The following is a 22,257-nucleotide window of genomic DNA, read 5'->3' on the forward strand; positions in this document are numbered from 1 at the left end:
AAAGACGTTTGTATAAAATAACGTTATATTATTTTTAAACAAGTTTCACAGAATAACATTTATAAACATAGGCCTAAATAATTTAAACACAGCAAATGTAACAGCTTGGTCATGCTACAAAATTACTGTATTCAAAAGATAGCCAAAGGGGATGTTAAAAGTGCTGTCTTGCTTGAAGATTTTTCTAGATGAGTCTACTTCTAGTGTAACCTGAGTCATCTGCTGGTTCTCAGGTCTCTTCTCACATTTTTCCAGCAGTTCTCAATATAATCACTGCATACATCAGCTCTTTGAAGAGAGGTCAGTGTGCTAACAGGCAAGTAAAAAACCTAGCTATTTCCTATCACTAATTTAATTTTAGGATATTTCTCTAAGGAATAAAGTGGATGCTAATCCTCCATAATTTCACTGGGAAAAGCAGAATTCCACATGGCTTGCAAGTTTTACATGGGTGCTCTTTTCATCCATGAATAATAATGTGCTTACTACTTTATTGGATGTGGTGCGATAGGGAAGAGCAAAGAGTAATACAGAAAGACAAGCCTTTCAACATTTTACTCAGCCACTCCCTATGGGCGTGCAGGCCGAGCTTCGCTGTTAGCTTATACGTGATGTGGTGTAGCACCATCAATATGCAAATCAGCTGCTTTAATTCTACCACCTGTGTATGTCTTCGACCACATCCAGTGCATAATTTTAAAGTGCAAATTTTAAAATTTAGGAAAACTTTACTTATTTTGGAGGAGAAAAAGTTCAGGGGGATTGATTTGTTCTTGAGAGTAATCATGATTCATCAGGCAAAGCAACATTAAGCTGAACCTTCCACCCAGCTTTGAGCGGAAGCATCTCCTGACAAGTGAGAGCCACAGTTTATTCTTTTCTTACTGTATTGTTTCATTGAGATTGACATATAGTTTTTATCAAAGAGATTTAAATTATATGCTAATTTATCACAGCATGAAGGGTGAAAGGCGAGGGAAATCTTGTATTGTAAGTGTCCCTTACTGCTGTTATAATTGTGCTGAGACTGGATGCTCCATTCCTTCAATGATGATTTTTTCTTTTTTTTTTTGTGGTATTTATAATGCAGCCCCCAAAAAAAGAGCTAAAGAATTTGTGCTGTTAAATCTGTGAAAAGAGCTGATGACCACACAATGTGGACCACAATTGTGTGGCTGTGGGCCACACAATACACACAGCTCTACCAACAACTGCAATAGTTCTTGGACTGATTCCCATAGGTACAGCCTGTATTGGTCACTTACTTACAAGAGCCAGGAACTGCTCTTAGCCCTCATGTCTTGTCAATGGAGCTGTGTTTCGTTCCAATCATCATGACACAGTCAGAACACTAAGCTTCTATTCTGCTCTCAGAATGTCCCAAAATAGCCAAAGTGTTGAGTATTTGCTGTATCTAACACGACCTTCAGAAATGTACACTTAGACCATATTTAGATATTAAAAAATCAACCATCAGGATTACTTGGCATTGGAGTGTGTGCTCATCGCTCATTCTCTTTCCTGTTGCATTTCATTTGAGGAGCTAACCTAGCCATATGTACCATCCTTGTAGATGCTGTGCTAGGAGAGACCAGCTACGGAGGTTCAAACACTTTTCTTTGTGGCCAAGCGCTAGGACAAGAGCACTGCATGGTCTATTCTGAAAATGTCTCCAAACACATAGATGAATTTGGCATTTCCACTTGTTGGTAGTATTCAGAAGTCAAGTTTTGCTCCACTCAAGCTCTGGCTCACATTAACCACACTTTAATTACAGTCGTCAAGGGCACAAGTCAATCCCCTGTTGCCCCACCACAGCAGATGGGGTCAGTAGGGGCTGAGTGTGCCATAGGCTATGTACTGCCAAAGCACTTCCACTTTGCCAAAAGTGGTTGGCTGCAAGTGAACTTTTAAAACTTTAGTTTTAAAAGAAGCCAATATGAAATGGCTGTTGACTATATACCCTCTCTCCCATCGTGCTTCTTGCTCAATGGTGCCTTTACTAATGATAAAGCTAGGAGAATATTTCTAAAAGAAATTACATACGAATATAAAGTTGTCTGTAAGATAAATCCAGTGAGCTAGTTAACTAAGAAACTGCTTTCTGGTCAAGAGAACAGCTGCCTGGAAATAGTTTGTACTAGGTGAAGAATGTCCACAGTTTTTGCCATTGCTCTCTTGACCTTATTTTAAGTAATGGATCTAAATCAAACTCAAGCCTTATCAGCAATTGCCAATTTAAGTTGGAATGCTTAAGAATTCCTCTAACAATCATAGAATAACTAGCAATACATTGAAACTAAACTGTGATTGTCTTGTAATCTTCTACTTCACACTGTTTACTTAGAAATTGATTAGAGAGAGAATATGTTCTACTACAATTATACCTGGAGCTTGAGATCAATACCACTGTTGCCTGGGCCAATTCTACCTTTTTATCTCTGACCATGACTTCCAAGATTTCAACTCCTGCCACACCTTCAGAAACAAAATAAGAGTGGCATTCTGCCTCCATCCCTTCTATGCCTCGTCTGGAACCAGCAGGTATGCTGGTCACCATTTTAATTTAAAGAAAGATGGTACCATGACTTAGAAGAAAAGCTTTAAAAAAACCAAAAACAAGCTGCAGAAAAATCTACTCAGGTCACTTGATCTATTCTCTAAAGAGAAGAAGAAAAAAAACACTATTGGCATCCAACAGTGCAATCAAGTATGTCTTCATCATTGTTTAATGCTTTTCACTAAAAACAGTTACCTGTCACGAGGGCTTTACTAAAACTGGTTACCCTGCAATAGAGCACATCTAGTACATCGTCAATACTTTTTTTTCCAATGCCCACTTTCCATTTCATCTCACCTTCCCCACTAACTACATACACTTTCTCTCACTGCTTACATCTGTGCTTTCATAAAAAATTAGTATCCCCCAAACCAAAATTTTCTGTCCTCAAGCCCAGGTCTTTTGTTCACTGTTTGTTTCTGCATTAGTATCAGCCTACTTAGTTATAGGAAAATTCTGGAGCTGAGGATTATGTCCACCAGTGACCCAAACCAAAACTAGGAACCAGTTGTAGGCTAATAGGCCACATATTCCAATCTAAAATAATTTCTTAGTAAGAGACAAAAAAAAAAGCCAGCAGATATTTTAGTCTCACTGAAACCATGCAAAGAATTCCCATTGCCTCTTTAAAATAAATAAATATATAAGTTACACATGGCCTTCTAAGCAACGCAGTTGAGTTCCAATGCGAGAAGCCCAATTCAAAACTTAGGCCAGTAACAAGCGATCATCAGACCAATACCTTTTTTGTGCGTAGGTCCACAACGACTGGGCCTGTTTGGCATAACAGTTAAGGGGATGAAAAGGCAAATGCGCATATTTAAAATATTGAGGGATTCCCATGACAAAATTAAACACAACAAAGCCTGTAATGTGTCTCTAAACCACAACATTGTTCTTTTGGCCTCAGTGTTTCCAATGATAAAGTTGGCCAGCTGCACCTAACAAGCTAAAATGGTTCTATTATAACCCAAGAGTGAACAACACGCACCACTAATCAGGGATTAAAAATAGCTATGTATTAGTTTAGGTAAAGATCTCTTGCTAGCCAAACAGCAGATAAACTCGTCTCCACTGGTCTCTACAGAAGGTGTCATAAGCTTGACAAAATTGGTGTGCCCAAATTTTGGTAACTAACTCTTTGGGTGAGAGACTGTGGAGATAAGCTGGTCTTTTAAAAATTGCCCAAAGATCTTCTTCAAAACAAACATTTTATATAAAAGTTCTATGTGCTGAGCTATCTGGAGTTACTTAAATAATTAAATACCCAACAAGAAAGTGTCATCAGTTTGCTCCTTCTTCATCTTCTTCTTGTTTAATAACTAGGATACCTAAGAGAAAAAAAGAGAGAAAAAAAATCTGCAAAGATTTATGAACAGATTATGCAGAGAAAGAGGTAGTTAATGCTGATATACCTGAAAGCTAATCTGGACTGTTGGAAAGAGTTGGACTGGCAGAAAGAGGAAAGAGTTGTATATCCTGCCACTGCTTCTAACTGACATGAACTTCTCCATACCTGAATTGCTCTTAACTAGAAAAGCCTTCAACTGATGAGATCTTCTGTTGGATGTTTTTCCAACTTCTCGGGTAACAGGGAATAAAAAAGGTACTAAAGCAGGACCTGCAAAGATCAGCCTAACTTCGTCACTCGGAGATGCACCATGTCAATTCAACTGCTAACAACCATCTAGCACATCACCCTTCTCTTGTTGGGCCCCTACTTTGTGCTGCTATTTCCACAACATACATGACCAAGTTAGTATGGGATACCTCCTCACTGATACCTAACTAGGATGTCCAGGCTACACAATACAATTATATTAATGTGGATCCAAGAAGCAATATGGTCACATCTCTTAGGGATAACTTGGACGTCATGGAATAAAGCTGCACTGCACAGTAGCGTCATAGTCTATACCCACCCCTTGGGTACTTTAAAAAAAAAAATCACTTTTTAACTGTCATGTTGAGCAAGGGCACCTCAGACTGTGGCAGTCTGCAGGGTTCACACCACCTCATAGTGATGTGTTCATGAATTCAAAATAAGCTGAAATGCTAATAGCCCCAAAAAAGATTTATCAAGTTATAAATTTTCCCCACAGTAGCAAACCCCAATAGTACAGGTAAGCTCACAGCACACTGAAGTAACACAATCGAATACACGCCTAAATAACTAGTACAAGAACAGCAGGGCGTGAAGGTATATGTCCATTCACCTGCACTGTCACCTGGGTAATGGGAACTGGGTCACACTGATGCTTTGCTCAGCTTGAGGCAGAGACTTGAACTATGGTGAGGCTTTGTGGTGAGAGCCCTTTGATTACTGTAAGATTGGGGTGCTGTGTTTCTTTTTTCACAGGTAGGAAACAGAAAGTAAAACCACTAGAGCCTGGTTTCTGTTGTGCTTTAGGCACCTAACTGCTGAGCAGGGTTCCTGGCACAGGAGACAGGAAAGGAGACACCTACCTGCTGAAAGAGACCTTCAGTGCTTATTTTTGTCCAGAACATCTTCAACCATTTCAATAATTTTGAAGTCCCTATATTAATCATCTCACATATAGTACATAAGCATAACAGGATCCTGGGACAGCGTAACAGCAAGAACCTTACGGCCAGTTACAGCATTTCTGACATCTCTTTTGCTCAACATTCTAGTTTTCGTGGTTTCCATTCTTAACTATCATCCTCTCTTTCTACGTTGCATAAGAAACGTACCTGCCTAATTCAGAGCTGTCCATTGCTCCAGGCTGCAGAAATGCTTAAGGAACTAAGGGTCTAACCTTAGACTAACAAGGTTACTCTTTGCCTGGTCAGATATTTGCCCTATTCCATTTTTTGTTTCACTCTCAAAATGTTTCCTACTACAACAGCAAATGGACTACCGCAGGCCATCCGTCATAGCAGCACACTTCTCTCACCAGGCTTCCACTTCCTAATAATTCTTATTACTTCAGTTGATCTGGCTTCAATTTCCCATCTATTGCTCCCTGTAATGAAGCTGTCCTCTTGCCTCCATCCCTACACTCGTACCTTCCCTGCTGCTACTCTGACTCTTTATTAGTGTTACCAGTCCTGCTCTCCTCTTCGTTGCTTTAGTAAACAGGGGATAATAGTGAACAGCTAACATCTCCATTAACAGAAATTAACATATTTAAAAGTAGATTTTAAAATTAGCTCACTTTTAGTCACTAATCAGGACATGCTTTAATATATTTTCGTATCAGCGACTTAGAAAGGAGAGGACAGCTCACAAATTGAGGCTTACTGCAGTGATGAGAGGGGGATATTCAAGCATTTAGGAAACTTGCATGAAGTTGTGAAAACTTGCCCTTGCACCAGAAGCAAAACAAGAGCATATCCCTGTCTAACCCCATTCCCCCATGTCACCCTCTTTTGTTGGGAAAACTGTAAATCAAATTTGCTGGGAAAACTTGGCAGATGAAAGCCTTGTTAACTTATTTAATGCTAAAACTTTCAGTTCCCTATTAGTTATATGCTAAAACTATTTGACTGGATAACTTCAAGAGTAAAGCCCAACTGTAGGCTGCAAGACCACTTGGATTTAACAGTCCAAAATCCATCAAACAGTCTCAGAAGATCCTGCAGCCAGAATCTGAATAACTACTTCTGAATAACTCCAAAGAGACAAGGGAGGAATATTAATTACATGGGCACACAGATGAATTTCTGAGGTTATGATTAATTTCCCTGTGGTTGTCTTTATATTAAGCTGTTAACTCACACCAATTGCCTCATGCCCCAAACTCACCATCCAGCTTTTTCAGCTTGGGTACCCGTTTGGTTGCTTCTTCAATCCAATTGTTCTTCTGATCAGAGGCGTATTTCTCTTGTAGTGGATTGCCTACAAACACCAGATCCTCTAGTAATGGCAGCTCTGCCAGTCTCACAAACTCTGCTGCAACCACAAAGGTGAAAACACCAACCAGATTGTGGAACATGGAAAGTACATCTGCACCACACGTTCCTTTCAAACTCAGCGCAAACATAAATAGCATGGGATACAACAGGATAGGGATTGCTTGGGCCTGAACTGGTATCAGGTTGAAGAACAGGCATGCATTTTAAAAGAAGTCTGAGAAAGATGACTCAAAGAACAAACTCCATTGGGCTTAGAAGTTAAATTCAATATTCTAACTATTTTTACTCTTTTGCATGAGTGGATATTTAGGGATTCTGTGCATATCTGCAGGCTTATCAGTGAGACTTAAAGCCCTGTAACATACAGAACTATTTTTTACTCGGTGACTTAACTCATGCATTCACCATACTACAGGAGAAGTTACAGAAGAGAGAGGCGTGGCTTACCCCAGTCTTTCACCAAATTATTTGACATATAAAGAACCTTCAGCTTCTTCATTACACGGATACCCCTCAGTTTCTCAATGAAGTTGTATGAGATCCACAGCTCCTCTAAAGTATCTGCAACTGCCTCCTGGAAAATGACAGGACTACTCAGGTAAGCAGAAGTATATCTTCCTTATTCTTCAGATTCTCTGTTCACCCCTGTCCTGGTTTCGGCTGGGACAGAGTTAACTTTCTTTTTAGTAGCTGGTACAGTGCTGTGTTTTGGATTTAGTGTGAGAACGATGTTGATAACACTCCGATGTTTTAGTTGTTGCTAAGTAGCGCTTATCTTAAGCCAAGGACTTTTCAGTTTCCCATGCTCTGCCAGCAAGCAGGTATGCAAGAAGCTGGGAGGGAGCAGAGCCGGGGCAGCTGACCTGAACTAGCCAAAGGGGTATTCCATACCATGGAATGTCATGCCCAGTATATAAACTGGGGGGAGTTGGCCGGGTGGCACGGATCGTGGCTCGGGAACTAACTGGGCATCGGTCAGCAGGTGGTGAGCAATTGCATTGTGCATCGCTGGTGGGTTTTTTTTGTTTGTTTGTTTGTTTTTTCCCTTCCTCCCCCTCCTTTTTTGTTATATTCCTTTTCATTACTATTATTATTATTATATTTCGTTATTACTATTGTTAGTATTATCTTTTACTTTAGTTATTAAACTGTTCTTATCTCAACCCACGAGTTTTACTTTTTTTTCCCCTCTTTCCTCCTCCTCACCCCACTGGGAGGGGGAAGGGGGAAGCGGCTGCGTGGTGCTTAGTTGCTGGCTGGGGTTAAACCATGACAACCCCCTACAGGTCACCTCATGTGAGAAAATACTAAGGTATATTGGTCCTCATTTCCTTTTAGGCAGGTCCCTAATTATGCATAACAAATACTCAGAGGAATTAAGAGCAAAGGATCTGAACTATATTTAGGAGGACAGAAATCACAGTATTAGAATAGGACAAAGAATAGCTGGCCGGAGTAGTTGCTCTTAAGGCATAGGGGCAGAGGAGGCAAATTTGGCTGCTTGTGCACTGCAAGTATACATGAAGTGAATGCAATTCAACAACTACTTTAGAAGGGGTTTTATACAATATGAGGGAATGATTCATTTCAGGTGCATGTATGTTTTGTATCTGTTGGCCAGAAGTTGCTTTCATAATTCTCTCAGAAGAGAGGTTCTTTAAACCACCCATTACACATTGACTCTGCATTTCACACTTAAGAGAGATGGCATCTCTGAAGGTGGGAATAGCTCTGAAGAGAAACATTCTGTGGGAGAAACATACAGTCTCTCTTGAGGAAGAAAAGAATTTCTATATACATTAAAAAAAAGTTGACTGAAAAAAAGTTCTTCTGCCCTTAATTCAAACATAAAAAAATTGATCCAATTTTTTCCTCAACAAATTTTCCCCTACCTGGTAGATTTAGTCCTGCCACCATCTTCTCCCCTAAAGCCATATTGCTCCAGGTGCCAGTTAACATAAAAAGGACAGACTCTCACGAAGTGTGTGTTCATAGGACTGCCAATGTTTGTAGTAAAGAAGCATAGCCTAAGTATCTTCAGGCAGAAAATTCCTCATGCAAAAAGTCTGTAGGAATTATTTTCATGTAAAGCCAGTGGAATTTAAAGGGCTTTACAGACAGCAGTTTTCAAATAAAAGTTCTGCTCATCTTTGACAAAGACAACAAAATCTGTCTTTCTAAAATCCTTCTATGTAGTAAATTAGCCCTGAAGAATCTCCAAACATGAAGAGTGTTTAAACAAAAAAAAGAGAAAGACTATCTGAAAATGCAGAAGCAATGTGTAAGAGGGTGAACAGATCATAGTGAAAGGAGAAAATAAATGGTTAGGCAATAACGTAAATTCAGCAAAGACTTTTATGAACACAGGGAAATTATCCCACATTCTAGACAGCACTCCATTTTGTTAGTGAAGAATTGATACTAAGAAGTGCATACCAATCCATTCAAGTTCTTTATGTTATTTCTTCCCAAAGACAGAATCCTCAAATTTTCTGTAATAGATAAAAGAAAGTTTCTTGTTAATAAATGTGGGGGGTTTTTTTAATATAAGAAGATGCTGTAAGTCAGGTAAAATGCCATATTCTACTTAAAAACAAACTGCACTCTGAACAGGCTGTCTTAAGAAAGAATGACTTAACAGAAACAAAACCTCCTGACCTACACAGATCATCAGGAATGGATACAGTGGACAGCTCAGAAACACACTCATGAATACAGCACTGCTCATGTGTAGGTTACCTAGTTGAAATTCAGTCCAGATAAATACTGAATAAAAATTATTATTTCACCTTGCACCTGAACTCTAACTGCTAACTTGCTAGTTTTGATCTTACATAGTTCATACCCCTTCTTCTCCAGGCAAAAGCTGTTCCATTCTTATTTTAAGGCAGCAGATTTGATTTCTATAATAGAGGCAGCATATAAAGCTGCCTTACAGAAGTCTGATGAGAGACATTTCAACTTAGAGAGCAAAGACTGCAGCTCCGGCTGGGGGGGTCTACACCATCTACCCCAGTGGTGGCCAATGCCTCCACCCAGACGGAGCTGCTGAAGGGAGAGGCTGCAGTGCAGACCTCAGACTGCAGTCAAGTCAAGGTCAAGTGCCTTGACCTTTCTCCTGGGGCAGGGACAGGCAGCAGACCTGCCTGCAAAAGGTGTGCCCAGGTGGAGGACCTCCTGCAGCAGGTGGCTGAGCTGCAGGAGGTGGTGAGAAGGCTACGTAACATCACGGAGGCTGAGAAGGAGTTAGATAGCTGGTTCCAAGCACAGCCTGTAGTGGACCCACAGCCCACGGCCAAACAGCCAAAAACTCCCCCACCGGCACACACAGAAGGGAGGGAGGCCAATAATGCAGAAGAATGGAAGCTTGCAATGGCAAGGACCTGCAGGAGGAAGAGACTTCCCTTGAAGCCTGAGGTGCCGTTGCAGAACCGCTTCATCACTCTGCAGACTGAGGAGGAAAGACCCGTCACATCAGGAGAGACACTGGAGCTAAGGCAGCCTGATCTGCTCCCCGTATAACAACCAGCGCAACTAAGAAAAGGCAACGGGCGATAGCAGTAGGCGACTCTCTTCTGAGAGGTACAAAGGCACCCATCTGCCGACCTGACACACTCTCTAGAGAGGTGTGCTGCTTACCAGGGGCTCGTATCAGGGACATCACCGAGAGACTACCAAGCCTTGTACAGTCCACTGCTATTATCCGCTGCTGTTGTTTCACATGGGCACCAGCGATACAGCCAGGAGCAGTCTGAGGCATATCAAGAAGGATTACAGACCCCTGGGAGTCCCGGTAAGGGACTCTGGAGCGCAGGTAGTTTTTTCATCAATCCTCCTGGTCAAAGGGAAGGGGTTTGAAAGGGCCAGTCGAATCTGGCGAATCAACAAATGGTTACAGGACTGGTGCCACAGCCAGGGGTTTGGCTACTTAGACCATGGGACTCAGTTTGAGAAACCTGGTCTACTGGGGGCTGATGGGGTCCATCTGTCAGAGAAGGGGAAAGAGCATCTTCTGTCATAGGCTTGCCAACCTGGTGAAGAGGGCTTTAAACTAAAGCTGCCAGGGGAGGGGAACCTCAATCCATCCTACTCCTACCAGTTTGATGCCAGTGCCAGTAATAGATGCCCAGAGCCTGGAGAGGGATCACAGGTCAGCAGGAGAGCACCTGAAGAGCAGCACAAAGGAATTCCAGCCACTCCAGCCAGTAAGTCATCTTCACTGGGGGCCCAACTTAAATGCCTCTATGCAAACGCATGTAGCACAGGGAATAAACAAGAAGAGTTAGAGACGTGCACACGCCTGCAGGTCTACGATCTTATTGGCATCACAGAGACATGGTGTGATGGCTCCTGTGATTGGAGTGTTGGAATGGAAGGATACAGGCTCTTTACGAAGGACAGGCAGGGGAGACAAGGAGAGGGTGTTGCCCTCTATGTCAGTGACCAGCTGGAGTGCATGGAGCTCTGCCTGGGGATGGATGAGGAGCCAACCAAGAGCTTATGGGTCAGGATTAAAGGGAGGGCAGGGACAGGTGCCATTATAGTGGGGGTCTGCTACAGGCCACCTGACCAGGAAGACCGAGCGGATGAGACCCTTTATAAACAGATAGGAGCAGCCTCGTGTTCACAAGCCCTGGTCCTCATGGGGGACTTCAACCACCCTGATATCTGTTGGAGGGACAACATGGCAGGCACAAGCAATTCAGGAGGCTCCTGGAATGTGTTGATGACAACTTCCTTCTCCAAGTGATAAAGGAGCCAATGAGGAGAGGTGCTATGCTGGACCTTGTTCTCACCAACAAGGAGGGACTGGTGGGGAATGTGAAGCTCAAGGGCAGCCTTGGCTGCAGTGATCATGAAATGGTGGAGTTCAAGATCCTTATGGCAGCGAGGAGGGCGCACAGCAAGCTCACTACCCTGGACTTCAGGAGAGCGGACTTTGGCTTCTTCAGGGATCTGCTTGGTAGACTACCATCGGATAAAGCCCTGGAGGGAAGAGAGGCCCAAGAAAGCTGGTTAATATTCAAGGATCACCTCCTCCAAGCTCAGGAGCTATGCATCCCAACAAAGAGGAAGTCAGGCAAAACCACCAGGAGGCCTGCATGGACAACCAAGGAGCTCCTGGACAAACTCGAACACAAAAAGGAAGCCTACAGAGGGTGGAAGCAAGGACAAGTAGCCTGGGAGGAATACAGAGAAATTGTCCAAGCAGCCAGCGATCAGGTGAGGAAAGTTAAAGCCCTGACAGAATTAAATCTGGCCAAGGACGTCAAGGGCAACACGGAAAGCTTCTATAGGTATGTCAGTGATAAAAGGAAGACTAGGGAAAATGTGGGCCCTCTCCAGAACGAAATGGGAGAGCTGCTTACCCGGGATATGGAGAAGGCTGAGGTACTCAATGACTTTTTTGCCTCAGTCTTCACCAGCAAGTGCTCCAGCCACACCGCCCAAGTCACAGAAGGCAAAGGCAGGGACTGGGAGAATGAAGAACTGCCCACTGTAGAAGATCAGGTTCGAGACCATCTAAGGAACCTGAACGTGCACAAGTCCATGGGACATGATGAGATGCATCCATGGGTCCTGAGAGAACTGGCAAATGAAGTGGCTAAGCCACTATCCATCATATTTGAGAAGTCGTGGCAGTCCGGTGAAGTTCCCACTGACTGGAAAAGGGGAAACATAACCCCCATTTTTAAAAAGGGAAAAAAGGAAGATCCGGGGAACTACTGGCCAATCAGTTTCACCTCTGTGCCTGGCAAGATCACGGAGCGGATCCTCCTGGAAACTAGGCTACGGCACATGGAAAATAAGGAGGTGACTGGTGACAGCCAACATGGCTTCACTAAGGGCAAATCGTGCCTGACAAATTTGGCGGCCTTCTACGACAGGGTTACAGCATTGGTGGATAAGGGAAGAGCAACTGATGTCAGCCACCTGGACTTGTGCAAAGCATTTGACACTGTCCCGCACCACATCCTTGTCTCTAAATTGGACAGACGTGGATTTGATGGGTGGACCACTAAAACTAGATGATCCCTTCCGACCCAAACCATTCTATGATTCTATGATTAGTCTAGCACCTAGACAAAACTCCTTTCCAAGTGAGCTGTTCTTGCTGGGGTTTAGTATAATACTAGTGTAATTCAAAGCTATCACAAAATAGCAGTCTTTCTTTTTGTATAACTCATTTTCATTTTTCACACAAGCTTTCTTGCAGGTGTAAATAAGCAAACTGAGTTGGCAGCATGTAGCTGGGTTAACTTTGGACCTATACCTTTCATGAATGTTTTAACACCTCTTCTTAAACACATTAAGGATTAAATACTTAATGATCTTGTTTGGCTCTTGTATGCATAATGATTGAAAATACATTGTACAATAATTAATGGCAAGACTAATCAAAGTTCCACCCAAGTAGCAACAGACACTCCATAGACAGCACATGCAGTGGCTAGACATTGCTACAGATAAAGATTCAAGGCTGATCTAAAATAGATAGTGGTATATTCTGTCTCAAGAAATGCAGGGATGAAACCATACCTGATAAAAGCACACCTGGCAAATATTCTAAAACAGGTAGATTAGTTTTCATTAAAAAGTTGAGGTACAACGAGAATTCTTTTTCTTTTTAAACACAACAGCTTAATACATGACCATGCTCAAAAAATGAAGAATCATAATCAGTAAGTCTAAAGCCTACTACAGCTAATATTCTCCAGAATATCCCTAAGGATCCCCATCCACAGGGTAGAGCACTGGGAGATGGCCTTTTCGTCTAGCCAGCTGTTCTCTCTGTAACTCACATTTTATAAATTATAAGTTTGCACTGGCTTTTGAAATTTGTAAGAAATGAAAGGTTACTTACAAATACAAAAATGACAGATTGCTTAAAAAACCATGCCTTAAAATTGTTTCTAGCTGCTGTTACTGTTTTTTATTGCTCTTGTTCTGAGATATTCTATATTTTAAAGGAAGAAAGATCTCCCTCATGGAACATTTACACTTTCTAAAACACAAAAATAACACTTGTTTCTGTCATCTAAAACATCTTCCTCACATGTACAGATACAGAGGTGTGATCCTTTACACAGAATTATCTACTCAACCACAATATCAGGTATATACATTAATAGTAATCTTTTTCATCTGAAAAGAGTGTAGATGCTTAAAAAGATGTCTCAGCTTCCTCTCTGCAATAAGCAAAAGCAAGTATGTAATAATTAGTGGTTTGTTTTTCATAGCTATAAGCACTGCTTTCTCTCTCTTTCACAGAAGCCAATAGAGACGGTGAGTTCCTCATATTCTGTACCTTTAAGAGACAAACCACGTAGTTCTAGTTTGTCTGGCTTTAGGATCAAATATTTGGTACAGACTGGATGTTTTGATTCTACATTTTATTAATATAAATATTTAAGATGCTTTAAAGGCTTTTAATGTTTTATCCCACTAAAAAATTTCACTTTTATATATAACTGCCTAATTATTTTTTGCTCATGATAGAGTTACTCAAATTGAAATATTACAGTACAGTTATTTGGAAAGACTACTGGAATATTTTTTCCCTGATTAGTATTTGCAAATTTGTTGAAGTCTGAGCATATTATGAAAACAAGTAAGTTCATCAAGCTCTTTGACAGCCCCATTGGTGTGTAGTTGGAGAGCATGGGATTCCAGGTTCCTTGTCTGTCCACCTGGCAATTTGATGGAGACAGAAAAGCCTGGAAGCTCCAGCCCAAAACCTGCAGCTCTTTGCCAGCCTCATGCCACAGAGTCAAAGTCTTGAGGACAGACCATTAAGACTTCTGTCCCAAAGTCAGTAACCCAATGAGTTTCAAGGTTTCATACACATCTGCCCAAGAAATAAAAGTTCAGTTGCACTTCTAGGCAGATGGCACACCCCTTTCAAGTACGAACAAAATCAAACCAAGTATATCCCATCCTCTGCAAAGTGGAATGACATTTTTCCATCCAGGTCTACAACACTCCAATCTCACTCCAACCAATACCACAATTACGGATTTGTTGAACTGCAGACTGTCTCCATCACGAGCGTGGAAATTGGCCATTAAATCACTCTAGAACTGATTAGGTGTTGAATATCACAGCTAGGCCCACTGGCGGGTACAAAGGTGCTCTCTGAATGGATTGGGGTTTTTTTTTGTTAAACCTGAACAGTGAGACAACTGCCAAGGCTAGTGCAGGGATACATGCTTTAATACGCCATTACTGCTAAACATGCATTCTCCAGTAAGACTGATAATTTTAAAGGTCACTTGTAATTTTTTAAGAGGAAGGAATTAAAAAGGATAAGAATAGGTGTAAAGCTGGACACATATAACAAATTATGGTATATGTCCTATCCAAGCAACTAGAAAACAAACATAATCGATCACTGGCTTGTCACTTACTTAGGCTGTTCAAGTTGGCGATTCTTTCAATGCAGTTTGTAGACAGCGATAGTTTCCTTTAAAAGCAAGAATAATCAATTTACAGTATACAAGGGATCACTATATCAGAAGAGTCCCATGTCCAAACACCATTGCATTAGAAATAAGTGTCTGTTCTCTCATTAGATGGTGAACTAACTGGATGCATAAACAGACTCAAAATATCCTCAAACCATCAGGACTTCTGCAACTTTATTTAGCTTCTGGGAAAGTACCATGAGTTATTCACATGACATACTGGATTATCTTTTTATGCCTAGCCTTACCAAATGCATGGACGTTTATTTCTGAAATGGCTCTAATCTCTTTCTGGAAGTCCTGCTTAAGTCTCCTTTATTTTGCATAAATTTTGGAATGGATCATAAATGTGCCAGTTAGTTGATAGACTCCAAACACGGACCTGTAATTATATACTGATAAACAGTATATAATTTTTCTGGGGACAAATATCAATACAGAATCTGCTCTAACATCTTCTCAGTTAAGTGACAGGGATCTTTGAATTAAAAAAAGGAACTGTGTGTGGAAAGAGAAGCTCAGCTGAGAAAAAAGAAGAGAAAGCTGCTGCTTTGAAGGCCACACTTAAACATAGTAAATACATATTTGCACAGTGGACAGCAGAAAAACTGCAAATTAATATAAAGAGAAGAGAATATTTGGTTTCCAATTTGTTTTTAACTGAACTTACTCGCAGTTAACAAGCGCGGAGAGAGATTCATCCATCCTCTCTACAGGAGGAATCTGACCGTACAATTTCACCTCCTTTGCCTCTGAAGCCTTCTGGCCATTTTTTTCTTCCTAAAGAAAAGAGAAGGTGAAGAAGAGGGTCACTGCTACATGCAATTACTAAAACTTACTACACTAAAAAATGACTATAAAAGTACTTACTATAGAAGTAATTCCAATATACTACTAAAAGATATTACTGAAAAGAGAAAGCATTTTGAATACTGTTTATGAAGATTCCTGCTGGCGTAGCATAAAGAGGGGAAGGCTAGCTTATTTTCAAGATATCAAAAGAACTTATGCATTACATATGCTTTTTTTAGAAGTTGTGTTACACTTCAGCAATTTAATTAAGGGGTCCTCTGCCGTAAAGAAATGGAGAATAGATGGAGGTTTAAAACTCTGAATGAAGGTACTTGCATGGAGACTGACATATGGGAGCCTCAGCTAGGGCCAGTCGGTAGCAGAAGCAGATTCTTAAAAGCTCTGACAGAAAAATCTCCTTCCCATTTCACCCAGAAAACTCAGAATTAATGCCTAACTCACAACACAAACTGAACACAGGGGAGTGCATTTTGGGGGAGAACCTCAACAGATTAACAGAGTTAAGAATCTAAAAAAACCAAACTTCTAATTAGCCATTAAAAAAGAGCAGGGGAGGATTTCACACTTTAGAGAATACAGCAAAAGACAAATTTCCTATTTACAACCTAGGTTGATAATTTTCTAGATTAAATACTTTATAAAGTTCAGAGCTTTAGAAAAATGGCCATAACTTCAGCATTTGGTTTTATTAAAAAATATAGTCTATTAAATCTTTTAAAATTCTGAAGCGATGGTAATTATTGATTAAACACTTGGAACAAGTATCTATTTAGGTAGTACCACCAGTTTTGACAGCTGCCTCCCTGACAGCACAAAGGGAGCATTTTGTCAATTAGTGTTCAGTGGGAGGACTGGAGGTCCATTAACAAAGGACAAATCTACTCGGCGCTTTCAAAACAAGCACTCTTGTTTTCTCCCCCATTTTTATGCAGCTACTGAAAAGTGAGATAGCTGAGGTCTGGCCTGGTTTATATGGCTACTTTGTAATGAAATGAATTGCATCCCAGAAGTCTTTAAGAATCCCATAGCACAAGATCAGGTTTTGATAACATTATTTTCTCTCTTATGTACCCAAAATACTTCAGGCAACTTAATTTAATAAAAAATTTGCATGTTGCCTAGTGCATTTACTTACATTCCAGTTTCTGTCCAAATTCAGTGTGATAATATTTTTACTCATAATTAGCGATTTAGCAAATAAGCATGTCAGATGTTTTGCTAGAATATGTTGAGTGTTCAAACTAAGTCACTATATAAATGTGAAACTTCCATTTTCTTTTCTAAGAACTACACTGTATCTATTTGCATTTATACTCAGTTTATACCGTTTATACCAACAAATAAAAATACATTTTTTCTTAAAAACATGAAAGGGAGAGAGCTTCCAACACAAACTGTGGCCAGCAGTGAGCACCTGCAGGAAGAAAATTCATCCTGATTGCCACGCAATTCTGGAATAAAGGCCAGCTGAATGACCACAATAAGCCACAGAGAAACCGCAGGTAGAACAGACACTTTTTTAAGAACAGGTTACATGTTTGCTAAGTTAAAGTTGCTTTGATTTAAAGTTGCTTTGATTTAAAGTTAAAGTCGCTTTGATTTAACTAATGTCACCCTGACTGGAGGGCAAAGGTAAACGCTTATGCCAAAGGGAAGAAAAACACCCGGAATGCAACACAACACCAAATCCAATTTTACAAGTCACATGGACCCAGATTAGGAGCAGTAAAAGAAGATTTAGACCCACCCCCAATAACATGAACAGAAAAGCAAATTCAGCACTTCATGCCTAACATTAATGGAAACTCACTGACACAGGTCTATTATGTCTAAGAGACATGTGACAGAGTAGCAAATGGAAAATAAATCTTTAATAGGAAACATGGAGTTGAGGTTTTAGAGGGCAGAAAGAGTGAGGGAGGAAAAGTAAAGGTTTTTAACACTCAGTTCACACCTCTAGTAATGCTAATGTCCGCAAGTTGTTGCATTCTAGTTCTTATTAGGAGAGCAGGAGTGAAGTTTGTGGGAAATATCAACATAACTGAAAAAAACCTGAAACACTGAAGGTACTAAACAATGATAAAATTCAAAAAGGAAGTAGTCTTCAATTACAGACTAGTACCTTGAGCTGATGGTACAGGTCTTCTGGCTTTCAACTGTACCTGACCACACTGCCTCACATCGAGATCTTCTAGAGACCAAAACACTTATAAACTCTTGCTCTAGCAGCTGGCCAGAATTAGCAGGAGAGTGCATGTATACCGAACGGCACATCTGTGCCCTAATCTAAAAATCACTGAGACTGGGGAAGGATTCTCACTGGTTTTACTGGACTGTGAACCTGACCCCAGAGCATCCTACATCATCATTTGGAATTACATCCTCATCCTTCTCAATAAACAGCTTTCTAGAAGGCTCCAAGACCAGGTCAGTCACCACCCCAATTGACTGTCTGTATCAACACAGTACTTTAAGAAGAAAAACAAGCAAGAAACTCATTCTGAGTTAAGCTTTGCACAATATGAGGGACAATATGTTAAAAGACAATAGTACAAGTTTTGCTGACTTCAGTACAGTGAGAATTTCATACTTGTTTATTCTGTGGGAAAGACTACCCTCAGGTAAAATGAACAGAGCATAATTAAAACATAAAACATCCCCAACTTTAAATCTCTTCGTAGCCTCAGGCCTTCTATCAATGCATATTCAGCAGAACAAGGCAAGAAAGCAAAACAGACTCATCTTTACCAGCCATATCAATTTAACAAGAACACACAGAAAGTCCAACAGAATGTATTATATGTCAATAATAATAATAAAAAAATTTTTACTTTGTGAAACTTCCTATAGCAGACGTTTCAAGCAAACACATTTCTTACAATGTTTGAAAAACAAATTTAGCTGAATACAGTCAAACCCCATGCCACGGGGTACTGCAAAGCAGCTAGGTACTGTTCTAGTACTTACCCATTTGGCTAGAGCTTCTTTGATAGTTGTTGCTTTTGCCTAAAAATGAAACAAATTTAAATGAATATTCATTGCAAATTTTTAGTTGGCTTGTTCACTGCAAACCTATCCTGCTTGTCTACCTCCTTCTACCACTTTCCTGTATTATCTTCCTCCAGCTGAGTCTAAGAAGCTGGAACCCCTCAGTGTCCCGTAATTTTATTTTCTGGGGTACTTGGTAGCATTTTCAGAAGCAATCAATTGGCTTCATGCGAGGACATTATCTTCCTGATCTTACTCTCTGCCCCGTCTGGAGCACGGGTTTGGGACACTGCTTGTTAGCTTTGCTGGTGAAATTCAATTCAATTCAAAGACATAAGAAGTTACTGCACTGAAAAATATGGTCTAATGCTCTTAAAATCCCACACTTTCTATTACTGTGCATTAGCAACTTCCTGTCTGAGAGCAAGTCTATGAGTAGACAGAATGATACAGCCTCTTAAGATTCACTGAGGAAAATAAAGTACATCTTGCCAAAAATCAAGAGCAATCTGCATTGTTTATATTTGTTTTTCTCCAATCGTTTTATGTCAAGTCACATCATGCGATGTGAAGACATGTATTATTCAGTTAGGAAAAATCTGAGAGCTGCTGTACAAGGCTTTTTAAGGACTGACCCACTGACCAACTTTCTGTTGTCACTAACTCCAACTTTTCTGCCTCAAATCAGAGTCTTATCAAAAACACATGACGATATCCAAAACAGTAGTATATAGAGAAACTCTGATATATCACAAACATTAAACATATTCCAAGATGTCTTTTGGATTAAAAAGGTTTCAGAAACCAATCTTTCACAAAACCTGATCAACAGACTCCTTTCTACAAAAACAGGAGGACTCTAATTTGGGCATCTCTATTGCTCTTAAGTGTAGCACTACCACATGTGGATAGAAGCAGCCTTTCAGGTAATCAGATATCAGAAAAACAACAGTAAAAGTTAAAACCAACAAACTACCTTCCACCCAAAATCTTACAGGCAATCACCTCGGTCACAGAGCTTTAGTGCTGGGTACTTTACCCTAGACCCCTGGAAACTCTGGACCCAACAGTGAAAGACAACAGTTAAGGCAGCTGCATATAAATAATGGCTACAGCCACTGAACACCCAGCAACAGTCTAAGACCCAGCAATACCAAGGAGTCTGAGCATGCATCTCAAATATCAATATATACCTTCATTTAGACATATATCACTGAGCATCCTCAGATGTTCCAGCTGCTTCCGCCCACTGACGGGCATTCGTTTTAATCCTGTCTATACCATGTGATAGCTAGCTCTAGGTCCCATTGTAGATGACCTGGCAAACTTGAGCCATGGCAGTATCTCCTCGGTGTCTGCTGCAGATAAACACCCACGCGACCTCCCCCTGTTCAGATTATCACGTCCCTAGTTTCCACTCCGACAGCCTCATGAAACCCGATTCACAGCTACCAGTGCACCAGAAAAAACAGCTGGCTTCCAGTTAATCAGGTTTTTTGGACAGGAACTTCATTGCATTTTTCATAATTATGGTACCCAATCGTTATGGCATTCGGGTATGTGATCTCGGTCACTCATGTTGAAGACAGAAACGGATTTATATGACCAGTGCCTGCTTCTGTTTCAAACTCATGCCTAAAAACGGATTGGGCTTTAAAGCTAGTGATCTATGTGAGCACAAGGAGCAGCTTGTTCCCTGACCTCTGCTGACTTGTCTCTCCCGTTGTAATATCCGATCTGGTGGAAAAATGAAAATCTGCACCGTGGGTTATCTGGAGAACACGTACCAGGGATTTTGTTTGCTTTGAAGTGCACTTGAAATTTCTGTAGATAAATCATAATATCTTCTGCCACAGGAGGTTACTTAAGGGAAACCTCCCTCTACGAAGCCTATTTCCAGGGTTCCTCTACTTGTATATTGAACAATTTCCTACAGGCATTTAGACTAAAGAAAGTCGTATTACTTAAAATATTCAAAATGCCAAGTGATCAACAGCTGAAATTGTCACCCTGAAGAGTCACCATCAACATGGCAGGAACAAGAAACATAATACCTTAAGGGGAAAAGAACCCATCCTTGTATACACAAAAGTTGTAACAAATATTTTTCCCCCCAAACACGGCTGTTGGACACAGAGTATTTACAAAATTCAGACCCCCAAGAAAAAGTAGAACAGTGACACTTTGCCTTCATTTGCAAACATTTATTTATATGTTAAATAGAGCAAGTCAGAATTGCACAGCAACAGATACAGAGCTAATTGCTGTAGTAATCGCAGATACTACTGCCTTAAAAAACAGGTACTAACTCAGGTTTTTATATGATGGCATCCCAGACTCCCCGCTACTTTGATCTATCCCTGAAATCCCCCTTTTCCAAGGCACAGTAAGAGGCCACAACTCCCCCGCCTTAGCCAACGCCCCGCGCACTGGGCTGCCTTCTGGCCAGCTTACGCCGTGCCCGGGCTGCTCGGCGCCAGGGGCCAGCTCGGAGGAGCTCGGGCCGCGAAGGGCTCGGCTCCGCGCTGCCGCTCACGCAGCACCGGGGCGGCGGCACTGCCACAGCCGGCCCCCGGCGACTGCTTGGGGGCAGCCCTGAGGGGACGCCGCTCACATAACCCCCGGCCCCTTCCGCCTCGCCGCGCCTGGGGAGCGGCACCAGCCCCCACCATCCCGGAGCAGGCCCCGGTCGTCGTGTCCCCCCCCCCCCGCCGCCGCGCCGCCAGGTCCCAGGGACGCCCCGGCTCAGCCTCTTCCCAAGCCCCCGGCCTCCCCAGCAGCCGCTAGGCCGGCCGCCACCCCTGCAGGCCCAGCGCCCTCCCCGCCAGGCGCCCGCGTCAGCACTGAAGGGACCCACCATTGCCGTTGCTACCGTTAACGCTCCGGTTGCTATGGCACTGCCGCCTCCCGCGCATGCGCAGCGCCACGGACACGTCGGGGTAGGGGGGGCGAGCACGAAGGCAACCACACCTGGCGATCATAGAGATGCGCTGCCACAGAGAAAGTCCCATCCCGGAAGTCGCGTAGGAGGCGGTCCGCGACGCATTGTGGGACGTGGCGAAGGTGGGGGGACGGTGATCCTCCCGCGAGGCGTTCGCTGGTGACGCCGTGCGACGAGCGGACCGGCGTCCCCCCTCCCCCCCCCCGAGGCGCCTCTCGCCCTCCGTCCTCGTGGCTCTAATCGTAACGGTGAAAAAACCGAACCCACGCCTGACGAGCGTTATCAGACACCTTTTATTGAAACCAGCCCGCGACAAAAGTTAAAACAATTTGCGAATTACAAACAGCGCCGGCACGAAACGCTCACACACGTCGCCGGCAGTCTGATCCGGTGAGGCACCTCTGGTCACACGGGGTCCGCCCGCCGCTACTCCGAGCTGCTCACCCCGCTCACAGCTGGCCCCAGCGCCTGCGGGAAGCCATCCCGGTGCGGCAGGAGCTGCCCAGGCTGTGCCGGCTGCTCCCTGCGAGCGGCAGCCGGCCAGAGCTTTGTCAGACCGCAGCACGGGCCCTGCGGCCGTCCCGGAGCATTCTGGAACCCCAAGGTTAGCT

At 42.2% G+C, this 22,257-nt stretch overlaps 1 protein-coding gene across 2 annotated transcripts; it reads right to left on the reverse strand.

Moving 5' to 3' along the window:
* Nucleotides 1-3,557: 3,557 nt before the first annotated feature.
* DNAL1 (dynein axonemal light chain 1) lies at nucleotides 3,558-21,607 on the reverse strand. 2 transcript variants are annotated; one of them, XM_050898275.1, is made up of 8 exons: nucleotides 21,563-21,607; nucleotides 18,685-18,723; nucleotides 15,575-15,684; nucleotides 14,848-14,903; nucleotides 8,876-8,931; nucleotides 6,887-7,013; nucleotides 6,330-6,422; nucleotides 3,558-3,891 (listed from the first exon to the last, which is right to left on the reverse strand). In XM_050898275.1, exons 1-8 carry the CDS (start codon nucleotides 21,563-21,565, stop codon nucleotides 3,845-3,847), a joined length of 531 nt encoding a protein of 176 aa, XP_050754232.1. In that variant the 5' UTR covers nucleotides 21,566-21,607; the 3' UTR covers nucleotides 3,558-3,844. The 2 variants fall into 2 exon arrangements, with proteins under 2 accessions (XP_050754232.1, XP_050754230.1); XM_050898273.1 differs by having other exon boundaries at nucleotides 6,330-6,476.
* Between the last annotated feature and the right edge of the window lie 650 nt (nucleotides 21,608-22,257).

The sequence above is a fragment of the Gymnogyps californianus genome, chromosome 5, assembly GCF_018139145.2.
Source record: "Gymnogyps californianus isolate 813 chromosome 5, ASM1813914v2, whole genome shotgun sequence".
Taxonomy (NCBI): domain Eukaryota; kingdom Metazoa; phylum Chordata; class Aves; order Accipitriformes; family Cathartidae; genus Gymnogyps; species Gymnogyps californianus.